Here is a 13329-nt window from a genome sequence, read left to right as displayed (position 1 = left end):
CAGATAGTCAGATAGTGTTGTGGGGGGGACATTAAAGGTTAACTACCATTTTTTTCAACCTGGATAACAATCTTTGACATTGGTCCAGTATTAAAGGTCCTATGACATGCTGCTTTTTGGATGCTTTTATATAGGCCTTAGTGGTCCCCTAATACTGTATCTGAAGTCTCTTTTATATAGGCCTTAGTGGTCCCCTAATACTGTATCTGAAGTCTCTTTTATATAGGCCTTAGTGGTCCCCTAATACTGTATCTGAAGTCTCTTTTATATAGGCCTTAGTGGTCCCCTAATAATGTATCTGAAGTCTCTTTTATATAGGCCTTAGTAGTCCCCTAATACTGTATCTGAAGTCTCTTTTATATAGGCCTTAGTGGTCCCCTAATACTGTATCTGAAGTCTCTTTTATATAGGCCTTAGTGGTCCCCTAATACTGTATCTGAAGTCTCTTTTATATAGACCTTAGTGGTCCCCTAATACTGTATCTGAAGTCTCCTTTATATAGACCTTAGTGGTCCCCTAATACTGTATCTGAAGTCTCCTTTATATAGACCTTAGTGGTCCCCTAATACTGTATCTGAAGTGTCTTTTATATAGACCTTAGTGGTCCCCTAATACTGTATCTGAAGTCTCCTTTATATAGACCTTAGTGGTCCCCTAATACTGTATCTGAAGTCTCTTTTATATAGACCTTAGTGGTCCCCTAATACTGTATCTGAAGTCTCTTTCCCGAAATTCAGCCTTGGTGCAGAATTCCAGCCACTAGAGCCAGTCTCACAATGAGCTTTCCTTAGGATGTGCCATTTCTGTGTCTGTAGCTATTGAGGAGGAGAGAGGGGGGGCAAGGTGGAGGGTGGGGTTGTGGCCTTGACCAACTGCCATGCTTCGCTTGTTTGCATGATGTCTCTCTCTTTTTAATTGGTGGGCCAAATTCTCTGGGTGGGCAAAGCAGAGAAAGGGGAGGTAACCTTTCCCCTTATGATGTCATAAAGGTTAGATTCCAGATCGACCCATCTGAGCTTTCATTTTCTCAAAGGCAGAGCAGGATACCCAGGGCTTGGTTTACACCTATCACCATTTCTAGCCACTCGGGGACCATAGGCAGGCTGGGGGAACTCATATTAATGTTTTTAGACAGAGCTGTTTCTGGTTAAACAGAAAGGTCTCAAAGAGGTTTTAAAAAGGCCTATCTCTGAACGGATCCTTTCCATAATGTTGTCAGACACTTAGAATATTAATCTGAGCCTGTCAGTGGCAAAAACGAGCACTTTAGTAAAGGTAAATACAAGCTGGACAACTGCCCTATTAACTTACATTGTAGCTTGTTTCGCTGACTGCCGACTGCAGAGATCTCTCTTAATACTGGACCGATGTCAAAGATTGTTTTTCCCATCAGTCACTTAGACACAAAAACACAGGAACATAGGGTCCAGGTTGAAAAAATAACGGTAGTTACCCTTTAGGTCAGACTCAGTGGTGAGTGAAACCGAAGCATAGGGACAGACACAGAGCTGTAGCCGAGCCAAAGTAGAACACTTTTTCATTCATTAACTTTATCGGTTATGAAGCAAATAAAATGCCAATACGGATAATCTGCAAACTGCCAAAAAACGGCCCGATAATAATCTGTCTATCCCTAGTGTGTAGGTTTATTGCCAGTGTTTTGTCCTGTCAACAATCTAAATGGGACTACTAGGAAGTATCCCTCTACTGATCAAGGAAATGTCAGGGGGAATTTCAAACTAAACTTTGGAAGATGCCCATTTAATTTGTCTATCTTATGTAGCTAAAGCCTTATATTAGCTTTAGCCTTCTTGCAGTGGAGTCACTTAAGGAAGGATCTGTTCACAGCCAGAACAGGAAGAATAACTACAACCAATAACTCTATCAACATACACATGGCATGCAAGTATTGTATTTAAAAAATATCTGTGATAAAAATATTCAGTAATACTTTACTTGAAGGTATCTACATAAGAGTGACATGACACTGTCATGAACACATGAACTCTAACCCTAACCCTAACTCGTCATGACAAAAAAAACGAATGACACTTACTAAAAGAAGCGTTATGTCATAAACGTTTATGACTGTTTATAATGTTTATGACACGTTCATGACAGTGTCATGTCACTCTTATGTAGATACCTGGATCATACGATACTTAGTAACCAGGTTACTCGGAGAAACCATGTTAGCAGGAAATCTGAGGACACGTTCCTAGGCACTGTAGTAACCTGGTTACTGCAAATCTTTGTATACATGAGGCAGGACCGTATCCTAATACAGCCCTCAGTGTCAGTGTTAACCTGATACTGGGTTTAAATGGGGTCTGGGTCTTTTTGACTTTTTTACACGTTTGAATCAGAAATCTGTAAATCCACTCCAGAATGTGCAGAACTCAGCTGCCAGGTTTTGAACCAGAACCAAGAGACTTGATCACATCACTCCTGTTTTTAGCCTCTCTGCACTGGCTGCTGGTATGTTTTAGAATAGATTTTAAGATGTTACTGATCACTCTTAAGGCTCTTCATGGCCTCACACCTATACGTATATCTCAGAACTCCTGGTACTGTATACGCCGGTACGTACTTTGAGATCCTGGGGCAGAGGTCTTTGGTCTGTTCCAGAGACCCGGCTGAAAACTAAAGGGGACAGAGCGTTTGAAGTCAAGGGCCCAGGACCAAGGGCCCAGGAACGATCTGCCCGAGGATATCAGGTCAGCTGAGTCACTGATCTCTCTTAAGTCCCTTTGTCGCTACCCGATGTGAGTCCAGTGCAGATATGAGTTGTGTATGCGTCACTTTGCGACAAGTAGCCTACAAGAACCTGCTAATGAGAGACTTCTGTAATGTCAATACAATAAAAATGGACCTACATAACAAAGTTTGTTCACTGCTGGCTACAAGTTAGCAATCAAACACAACAAAGGCTGTCACTTGAATGGCGTTTTCAAACAATCATAGATAGCTAAAACGTTTTTGAAATGATTTCCATATTCTGTTATTGTCTGTAATGACAAAAGTATATTATTTTATGGATTTCACAAATGTCAGTATGACACGTTATGCCGTAAACTGTTTAAATATGAGCATGCGCGACTCACATCTGCACTGGACTCACATCGGGTAGTGACACCCTTCTTGAAACACGACTGGCTTGTTTAGTTTGTTTTGTGAAGCACTTAGTAACATGGAGTTTGAAAAGTGCTCTATAAAAAATGATTATTGTTATTATTATTATAAATGTGGCGATTGCCCTAATACTATATTGCAAAAAAGCTACATGGAAAATAAGTTATATACTGTCTAACAGATGTTACTGTAGATCTCTGTGATGAAGAAAGGTGTCTGCCTGTCTGACATGTGCTGTACAAATGAGAAGCATACTGGCCGTTAAATCCCGTCCCAGTACTTTGGTTTTTTAACGTAGCTTAGTTTATGTTAAATGGAAAACATATTTTGAAGAGATTACTTGTTTTGTTAAATGTTTGATTCACAGTGACTGTATTTTAGCACGACACAACCTACGTTATATTTATTTATCTGTGAATGACCACACTATATTATTATAAGTAGCAAGCTAGAGATTTTATTCTATAAATAAAATGTGCTCAGTTATGCAATAGGAACAATGATTATATGCACTTGATAAATCTGCTGTCTTGCCGTTAGCTTGTTAGATTAGATACACATGCTTATGCTTATACTGCATAGTTGCAACCAGTTTTCTTTGTTTTATTTTACTTTGTGTTAAGATTTGTGCTGTGCAAGGAGATCCTAGCCACTGTGACGAACCACGTTTCTATGTCAGACACCGCTGTTTTTTTTTCAACGTGGACCCTATTTGCCTAAGTTTTTTTTTGTGTAAGTGACTGATAGAAAAAACAATCTTTGAAATTGGTCCAGTATTAAGCGTGAACGCTGTAACCGGCAGCCACAGACCGGGCTGTAATATAATCCTATGGGGCAAATGTGCATCATCAATTTGGTCTACTAAAAGTGCTTCATTTTACCACTGACAGGTTCAGATTATTATTCTAAGTGTCTGGCAGCATTATGGAAAGGATCCCTTCAGAGATAGACCTTTTTAAAACCTCTTTGAGACCTTTCTGTTTAACAAGAAACAGCTCTGAGGTCGCTAGCTCTAAACCCACCAGACTCCATTTAAAAAACAATATTTTTAGTGTGTATAGAGCCAACATATTTTCACATGTAAATTTCAGTTCAATTCAATTCAATTTTATTTATAGTGTCAAATCATAACAAGAGTTATCATAGGACACTTTACAGATAGAGTAGGTCTAGACCACACTCTATAATTTACAAAGACCCAACAATTCCATGATTCCCCCAAGAGCATGCACAACTGCGTAAGTGCGACAGTGGCGAGGAAAAACTCCCTTTTAGGGAGTGATGAACAGTGGCAATTATAGTCGCAATAAAGATAATGGATCAGTGACTAGAAATAGTAGTTGTAATAGTTCATGGTGTTGCATGGCACAGCGGGGCGTAACAGGACGTGGCAGGACGTAGCAAGTTGTAGCTGGGCATTGCAGAGCGTAGCAGGGTGTAATAGGGCACAGCAGGGCGTAGAGCAGGACCACGGCGACAGCTGCCACCATGATTTAGGTGCCATCCTGATGCAAGGAAACATGCTGGGCGAAAAAAAACATAAGGACTCCGGGGAATAAGCTCCCCAGAGCTAGGTTAGTGACAAGCATTTCTGGGACATGGAAACACACAGATGGAAAGAGAGAGGAGAGAGAGGCTCAGTGTGTTGAAGGAGGTCCCCGGTAGTCTAGAACTATAACAGCATAATTAAGAGCTACAGGGAAGGGGAGATAGGGAGGCTGCGTGCCGTGACTGTGGCCGTGACTGTACCCCCCCGCCCGCCGGTCTAGGTGAACGCTGTGACTCCTTACTCCCTAAATATACGTAAGCTTTCTATGAAGAGAAGCAGAGATAGGGTGGGGGTGCACCATGACTGTGGCTACACACGCTCCCCCACCGGTATAGTCGAACGCTGCAACTCCTCACTCCCTAACTAGGCCTATAGGCTTTATCGAAGAGGAGAGTTTTGAGGTTACTCTTAAAAGTGGTGATGGGAGCTGGTTCCACAGGAGAGGAGCCTGGTAGCTGAAAGTAAATCGGTAAACAATGTGTTTATTTTAACCAAAACTAGAGTTGTGATGGTTGGAAAAGTGGAAAGACAACCCAAAACGGCTTTCATAGTTTTATTTTGTTTCTGTCGAATTTGAATGAAGTGTATTTTACGATGCTAAAATTACTGTTTATTTACATGGAGTCTGGTGGGTTTAGCGAACACAATTTTGCAGATGTTTTTATGTTTAAAAAAAGGACCTTACTCTTTAACAGAAAGGTCGACCTCCTTAGAAATCCTTTCCATAATTTTGTCAGACACTTGGAATATTAATCTGAGTCTGTCAGCAGCAAAACCAGCACTTATGTGGAGGTAAATACAAGCCTACAATATCTGCTTTGTCATTTTGACATAATATATGATCAGAAAAGTTTTTGTAGAATTGGGAAGTTGTGGAGTCAGAGCCAATACTTAATAATCTCAAACAAATCAGCCCTGTGTCTGACAATATCGCACTTATTCACGTGTATCACACTTACATGTATCAGATACTGTAAGTGTAACGACTACATGTATGGTTATAGACCAAAGGTGTGTGTTTTTTTTAACTGTAGCATTGATACAAAAAAACTGTAACTCAATAATTCAAAGCATTGACAATGCTGTTGTTTATTTATTAAATCTTTTGGAATATTTCTCCTTTTTGCTTTTGTCCTTCACCAGCTCTATAGTTCTCAACCTGATGTTACTTATTGAAACAGGTACACCATGATGGAATAGGAATGGAATAAAGTGAATGCCAGTTAGTATTTGAGTAATTGAAATCCAACTCTTTAACTGACATATCCAAAGGACATGTTTTTTGTTTTTTTTTACAGAGAAAAAATTAAATAAAAGTTCTGCATTATTATTATTATTGTTATTATTATATTGTTCTTTCTTGTATATTTTGATTGATGACATCCTGTAGAGCTAAAGGCAGGGGCGGGGCTAGAAGGGGGGCATGGGGTCAAACTCAAGGCCCGCGGGCCGAACCCAGCACCTCACAGATTTTGATTATTTTTATTAATTTAGGTTCACAATAAAGTTTGGCGCTGCCTAGTTGTGCACCAAACCAAAAAGATGGGAAACTGTTTTCAAACTCCAATTACGCCACACTCAAAACAGAATTTGGCAGAACTTTGAGACTCATAAATTCCCCCAGAAGCAGAGAGTATTCATGTTCAGGATGTGAAACAGGTTGCTCTAAAAAAAATGTAATCATTGTTTTGCTTGATTTGCTAAACTCTATGATGTAAGGAACTTTTTGCTGATTTTGCAGGGCTTTATGTCGACCGAAGTTCAACAAAAGTCAAAATGAGTGACAAAGAAGAAACAAAATGTTGCAAAAACCGACAAATGTTTATAAAAAGTGAAGAAAACATCTGAAAAAAAGTCGGAAAACGCAATAAAAATGACCCAAAAAAAGCGACATGCAATAATACATCCAAAGATCTGTGGCCCTTGATGTGATTTATCTTTTCCAGTGTGGCCCTTTGTGGAAATGAGTTTGACAGCCCTGCGTTAGACAGCCAATCACAGACATTATTAGATCTTGGTAGAAGCATGCTGCATGCTTATTGGCTCACTGACGCTGATGAGATTTACTCCTTAGGTTTTGAAATTGGGTTTTGAATGATGAGGCATTTTACGATACTCGATACTAAAGAGGCAATTTCAGTCTGTGCCTAAAAAGTACCTAGCTACACAGGCTGCCCAGCCCTAGTCAGGAGAGCAAATGGTTATCAGCAACCTCGAACAAGGATTTGGTACTGGCCCATAATGGTCTAGTATAATCTCAGTCATGAACTTCCTTGAATCCGGTTTAAGAACTCTGCAGTGCATGGAGCCACGTGGGAGATATTACTATTGAACTGTCAGACTTTTGACCTCCAGAATGAACCAGTGTTGTTGGCTCCAGAGGAACAGGACAGGGATTTATGTGTAAGAGCTAGTCTCAGAGGATCTGATGCATTATGGGACAGTGGCCACCAGGGGGAGACACACTCCACATGCTTCCAGATGTTGAACGAGTGGTACTTCATGCTATACGAGATGAGCTGTGGTGGAAAGTACTGTACTTAAGTACAAATTTGAGGTACTTGTTCTTTACTTGAGTATTTTATGCAACGTTATGCTTCTACCCCACTACATCTCAGAGGCAAATGTACTTTTTACTGCACTATATTTCTCTGACAGCTTTAGTTACGTTTCTGATTTCAATTTTTCATCCCTTTCCATACAGTGAAGACCATGTATACATCTCCAACTTTGGAGATGTCTGTACCCAATTGGATTTTAAATTTCAAGGTTTGTGATAAACTATAGGATGAAGTTTTTCTTGGCAATGTGTTGAGAAAATGATCTTACTTTATAAGCTAAATGAAGTCTTTAAAAAAATGGATTGCATTGTTTTTGTCCTTTCGACACAATGCCTAAATTTAGTAGGCTAGTAGGCCTACGTGGTTGGGCAGCTCCTTACAGAGGTTGGAACACAGCGGCCACCAGGCGCCACCATCAAACTACTTTTTCAACCACGGGATATAAGGGAAGAGGCTGCTTCTGCGTGCCATAGTTTATTTATTTTATTGAACCTTTAGTCATAATAATAATAATAATAATAATAATAATAATAATAATAATTTATACTTTATTAATTCCGCAAGGGAAATTAAAATGTTTTCATTCTGTTGTTATTATTATACACATTACACACAGGCCTGAATTACACACACATGCTCAGTACCTCTACATGCACTAATGGAGAGATGTCAGAGTGGGGGGGCTGCCCAGAGATGGCCCGAGCAGTTGGGGGTTTGGTGTCTTGCTCAAGAGCACCTTGGCAGTGCCCAGGAGGTGAACTGGCACCTCTCCAGCTACCAGTCCACCACCATACCTAGCTACTACATACTAGCAGACCTAGCTACCCCCCATACACACACACACACACACACACACACACACACACACACACACACACACACACACACACACACACACACACACACACACACACACACACACACACACAAATACAAACTAAGATAAGATAAGATCAAACTTTATTGTCTGTTCACACACAAAATGTTCTTGCAGCGTCTGCTCCAACAATCACCGGATAACATTAAAAAACACAAATATAAAAAACATCTGTATGGTCACCCAACAAACATCTGACACACCTTTCCGTCCCCAACCCCACACACACACACACTCACACACAGACACACACACACACACACACACACACACACACACACACACACACACACACACACACACACACACACACACACACACACACACACACACACACACACACCAAATCCAAACATGTAATAGTTATGATTGTCATGGTTGCAGTCCCACAATGATACACAGATCACATGTTTGTGTGGGGAGATAGGTTAGTAGGCTTATTAATATACTGAATGCAGTATAGAGGTGGATGAATAATGTCTTTGTCATCATGTATTTTTGATCTTGTTTATATGTCACCGTTATGTGTACCTTTTAATTTCTAGTGAATGAGTTTCTGTATGACTGCTGGCTGTCTCTATGTTAGTCCTATGTCACCTGTCTAGGGACTGCAGAGGAATAGTACTTATTTTTTTACTAATTCTGGCATATTTACATGGTGTTTTTGATACAATGTTCATAAATATGCATGGTCCCTATCAAATAAACCAATAAAATAAATACACAAAACATTAAAAACAGAAAACAACTGAATCAGCAAATATTTCCAGGCCAGCCTCTATCATAAATAGCCTAAATCAGGCAAACATCTACAGCCAGATGTGTCTGCCTCCAGGTCATTTAGCATCCTCTGAAAAGCGACCAATGAGACCAGCTCATCAAGTTGGAAGGATTTCTGTAACGTGTTGGTTGAACGTATAAACCCATAATATCCAGGTTTTGAGCAGCTTTGAGTGGTTCCCTCTTCCACTCTTCTGTGCTCAGGCAACCGGTCCGTTACGACTGGCATGAACTGCAGAGGCAGTGGAGCTTATTTTATTAGGAGGGAACGATGAAAGGGAAGTGGCTTTGGAGTGAAAAGGAAACAGAAGTTTGGGGCATCTCGTCTAATGAACTGACATGTTTTTATTTATTTATTTAGTATTCAATGCTTTCAAATACAAAACAGGCCTTATTATATCTCTTAACAATTTTACAAATAATGCAAAGTATGTCTAAACAGCATACAAATAAAATATAGGCAATAAATAAATAAAACAATAAGAAAAACACATGAAGCAATAAAAACAAGAATATAAAATAAATCAATACATTAAAATAACTTTATAAATTAACTCAAATTTTATTATATTGAAATTGGGGCTTCAATCAACATACAAACAAATGCCGTGACTGTTTCCAGAAAGTTGATCTTCTTTTTTCTTTTTGAAGATTCACGTGGACAACCGTGTCATGTGACGTCTCCCCACCAATCAGAGCCTCACAATAAACGGGACCAAACCACCAGGAAGTAAAGAGCTCCTGACCATTGACACATATAAAAGCTCCTGACATGTCAAAATAACCCTTACCGGTCTATTATATATATCACCGCTTCTTAGCGTGTAAGTTCCCTAAAACTTTTGGGTTAGGGTTTTGCGCGCGTGTTTCATTGATAAACTCTGTGTTCAAACTTGCTGCCCAATGGCCAGTTCTTGTCCGAGTGTAGCCGAGCTCGTTGCGGCTGCCCGCGGTCTGTACGTGCAGGTGTTCGGGGAAGAGGCTCCGCGGGTGGCGGTGTGTGCTCCCGGAAGAGTCAACCTGATAGGGGAGCACACGGACTACAACCAGGGATTTGTACTTCCAATGGTAACGTCATGACGCAGCACGAATGGGATTCGGGTTTGTTTGTCATACCAAATCTCGTTGTAATGCTTGTTGGCAGACGTGTTATTACCACACAACTCTGGGCTCTTCTGAACATGTTAAACACAGTGGTGTAGTCTACGTCATAGGCAGGTGTACGCCGTATACCCACTAAGAAAGCTCCGGCATTTCCATATACCCACTTAAAAATGTGCAATGATACGTAACAACATTGCTTTGGGGCAACACTTTCACTTTAGCTATTTGTTTAACGCAAATACGGGTTGAGTAATGTTACCGCAAACTCAACAAACGCTTTGGATCATGCAGAGAGACTATTGTTGTATACCCACTAAAGTAAACTAGACTACACCACTTATGTTTGCAGAGCACCCAGCAACAACTCACTGACGGGCCTGCTCTGTAATATTGTATTAACAACAGCATAGTAGTTCAAGGTATCCGTGCAGTTTAGTGTCCCAAATTCCCCATACAGTGTCCTTAATTAATTATGAACCTGCTAAACCACCTGTGCTACCCTAACCCTAACCTTAACTTGTCTCAAATAAGACCCTCATCATTTGGGACACTAAACTGCACATAAGCTGTAGTTTAAAATATTAAGATTTCATCTCCTGTTTGGTACGGGAGAGGATTAGGGCCACATGTGAAAAAAGGTATTTGAGTTCAGAGTTTAAAGTCAAAATTCAGAGAAAAACGTCAGAATTCTGAGCTTAGGTGCAATAGGTAAGACTTATAAAACTAACTTTCTGTCATATTTGCTGAAACTGACCCTATGTTTCAGTAGAACTACATAAAGCAGGTCATTTAAAACAAAAATCCGGCTCCTCTGGCACCACCTACAGCCTGTAGTGCGATTTGCAAAAATCCACCGCTCCCTGTTCAGATGCACCAATCAGGGCCAGGGGGGGTGTCTAACTGCGTGTCAATCACTGCTCATGCACACGCATTCATTCTCCCTTGTGGGGGGAGGGGCTTAGGAGACAGTTTTGGGCTTTAGCAGAAAGGGGGGAGGGACTGAGAAGTTGTCGATGTTAACATTTTTTGGCTAAGTCCTGGATCTTCGCAATCCTACCTACAGCACCTTTTAAAGTCAGAATTCTGAGCTTAAAGTCAGAATTTGAAATTCCACACTAACATGCTATTTAGTAGGCTAAAACAGTATGTGAGATTTTTTAGTATGTCCAAAACCTTAGTAAACCAATAGTATGTGATTTGCATACTATTTCCGGTAAAATATTACAGTATGAAATACTGGACACACTACGTTGGCTTACATATCCCACAATGCAATGCGATCGTAAAGACAACTTTCATAACAGACAATTTCTACATACTTAAATGACTGTTGGTCTAGTAATTCACATCTTTAAGTAATTTAAGTGTTATCTGGTCATTCTGCTACAGTGTAGGTTGTCAGGGGTTACCATGGTTACATGTCTTCAACAGCAAGTAGGCTCTCAGGAAGTGACAGTGAAAATGACAGCTTAGTGCATCCGAAAATATACACACTACTGCACTATTTTATTTACACAAAAGTATGTTGAACAATAGTGTACGTGTTGAGTATGTAGTGCAGAGTATGCGATTTCGGATGCAACCAATTGTTGTTTACTTAAAAAACTCTAAACTCTAAAAGTCTGACTTTATCCTCAGAATTCTGACTTTAAAGGGGTGATATAATGCAAAACTGAATTTACCTTGTCATAGTTGAATAATGACAGTTTAGTGGGTACTAGGACATACATAGAACCTCTAAATCCCATTGACACCTCTTTCCTCTGCAAATCTCACTATTTGAAACTTCCTCTGAAAACGGGCAAATCTCAACAAACCGCCTAGTTGACGTCAACTCGGCGGCTCCTCTTCATTTGGCTCTAGTCTTTCTCTTTGTCACGCCCCAACATTTGCATAGGCTACACAACTGGCCTGAGATCAGTTAGTCTTCTGAATCTAGGTCGGGCAGATCTCAGAAATTGTATACATTGTTGATCTGCTATTTTACCATTAAATTCACTTCTGAGACTTTTTTATGCGAGAAATCCACTATGTAGAGGTCATATATGGGCCGTTTTACGAAAATTCGTCTAATTGCAAATTTTGTCCGACTGTGTGTCGGAGTTCAGCCGGTGCTGCCTGTGTAGCTGCCTCGCTGCCTGGCCTGCATTCTTTCACAGACCCCGGCCTGCTGTGGGGTAGATTGAGCTCTGTCACAGCTGGCAGCCCACAGCACTCCATACCCGCGCAAAGTCACCGTTTTGTGGATTAATGGACTAACAAACGCCGCTGCCTGGACAGAGCTCCAGGGCCTGCAGCTCCCCTCTTCCTGCTAAATGCCCCGTGTATGTGAGTGAGAGCGCGGTCAGCGAGCTTGTTACGCCAGCAATCTCTTACCACAGGTTCCAGTTAATCTTATAATGTGTGTAATTATAATGTGTTGAGTTATTTAAACAAACGATCGGTGAAATAAACGCCTCTTGTCCGCGAGTCTCATTGATAGAGCCTGCGGCTGGATGGAGCTAGCTCTATCAAGGAGAGCTAGCTAGCCTCCTCTTAGAATTCCTCTGAAATTCACAAAAAAATCTAAAATTGAAATCGGGCACCATTTGATTGATACACATAGCTAGGATTGAAGGGACAGTCGCAGCTAACGAAACCCTTAATGTTCACAAATATTCATTAACTTAAAATCGGACACCGTTTATAAGACCTTTTAGGTAGATGTTGTATAAGTGGCGTGACGAAATTCAAACTCTAAATATACTTGAATTACGCCGCAAATGAAGCTAACTAGCCGCAATGTGTACACATAGGATTGAAGGGACAGTCGCAGCTAACGAAACCCCTAGCTAGTGTTCACAAAAATTCATTAAATTGAAATCTGACACCATTGTTAGCTTTGTAAAACCTTGGGACAGCTGTGATGTAAGTGCCGTGACGAAATTCAAACTGTAAATATAGCTACTATAGTTATGCCGAAAGTGTAGCTAGCTAGCAGCGATCTTTTCCCATTGTATTGAATGGGACATATAGCTAGCTAGCTGCTCCTCCTAACAAAACGCCTGACGTTCATAAAAATGCCTTACATTGAAAACGGACACAATGTTAGCTTTGTAAGACCGCATAAAAAAAGTCTCAGAAGTGAATTTGGTAATGAAACATTGCAGTGTTTGGAATATGAGATTTTTGTCGCTTCTCTAATGTGTGTGTATGGGGGATTCGCTCAACCAATCAGCGCGCGTCTCTAATGTGTGTGTATGAGGGATTCGCTCAACCAATCAGCGCGCGTCTCTAATGTGTGTGTATGGGGGATTTGCTCAACTAATCAGCGCACAGCTCATCTA

General features: G+C 40.5%; 1 protein-coding gene across 1 annotated transcript in view; it reads left to right on the top strand.

Annotated features, from left to right (window-relative positions):
• The first annotated feature begins 9613 nt into the window (after window positions 1-9613).
• Window positions 9614-13329, top strand: part of galk1 (galactokinase 1) — a 38004-nt gene continuing 34288 nt past the window's right edge. Inside the window, exon 1 of the mRNA XM_039788904.1 lies at window positions 9614-9967. Within this exon, the coding sequence (XP_039644838.1) occupies window positions 9803-9967 (165 nt within the window). The 5' untranslated portion in view covers window positions 9614-9802. The remainder of the gene's footprint in view (window positions 9968-13329) is intronic.

The sequence above is a fragment of the Perca fluviatilis genome, chromosome 21 (genome assembly GCF_010015445.1).
Source record: "Perca fluviatilis chromosome 21, GENO_Pfluv_1.0, whole genome shotgun sequence".
Taxonomy (NCBI): domain Eukaryota; kingdom Metazoa; phylum Chordata; class Actinopteri; order Perciformes; family Percidae; genus Perca; species Perca fluviatilis.
The sequence above is the reverse complement of the archived record's forward strand: the minus strand, read 5'-3'. Positions and strand labels throughout refer to the sequence as shown.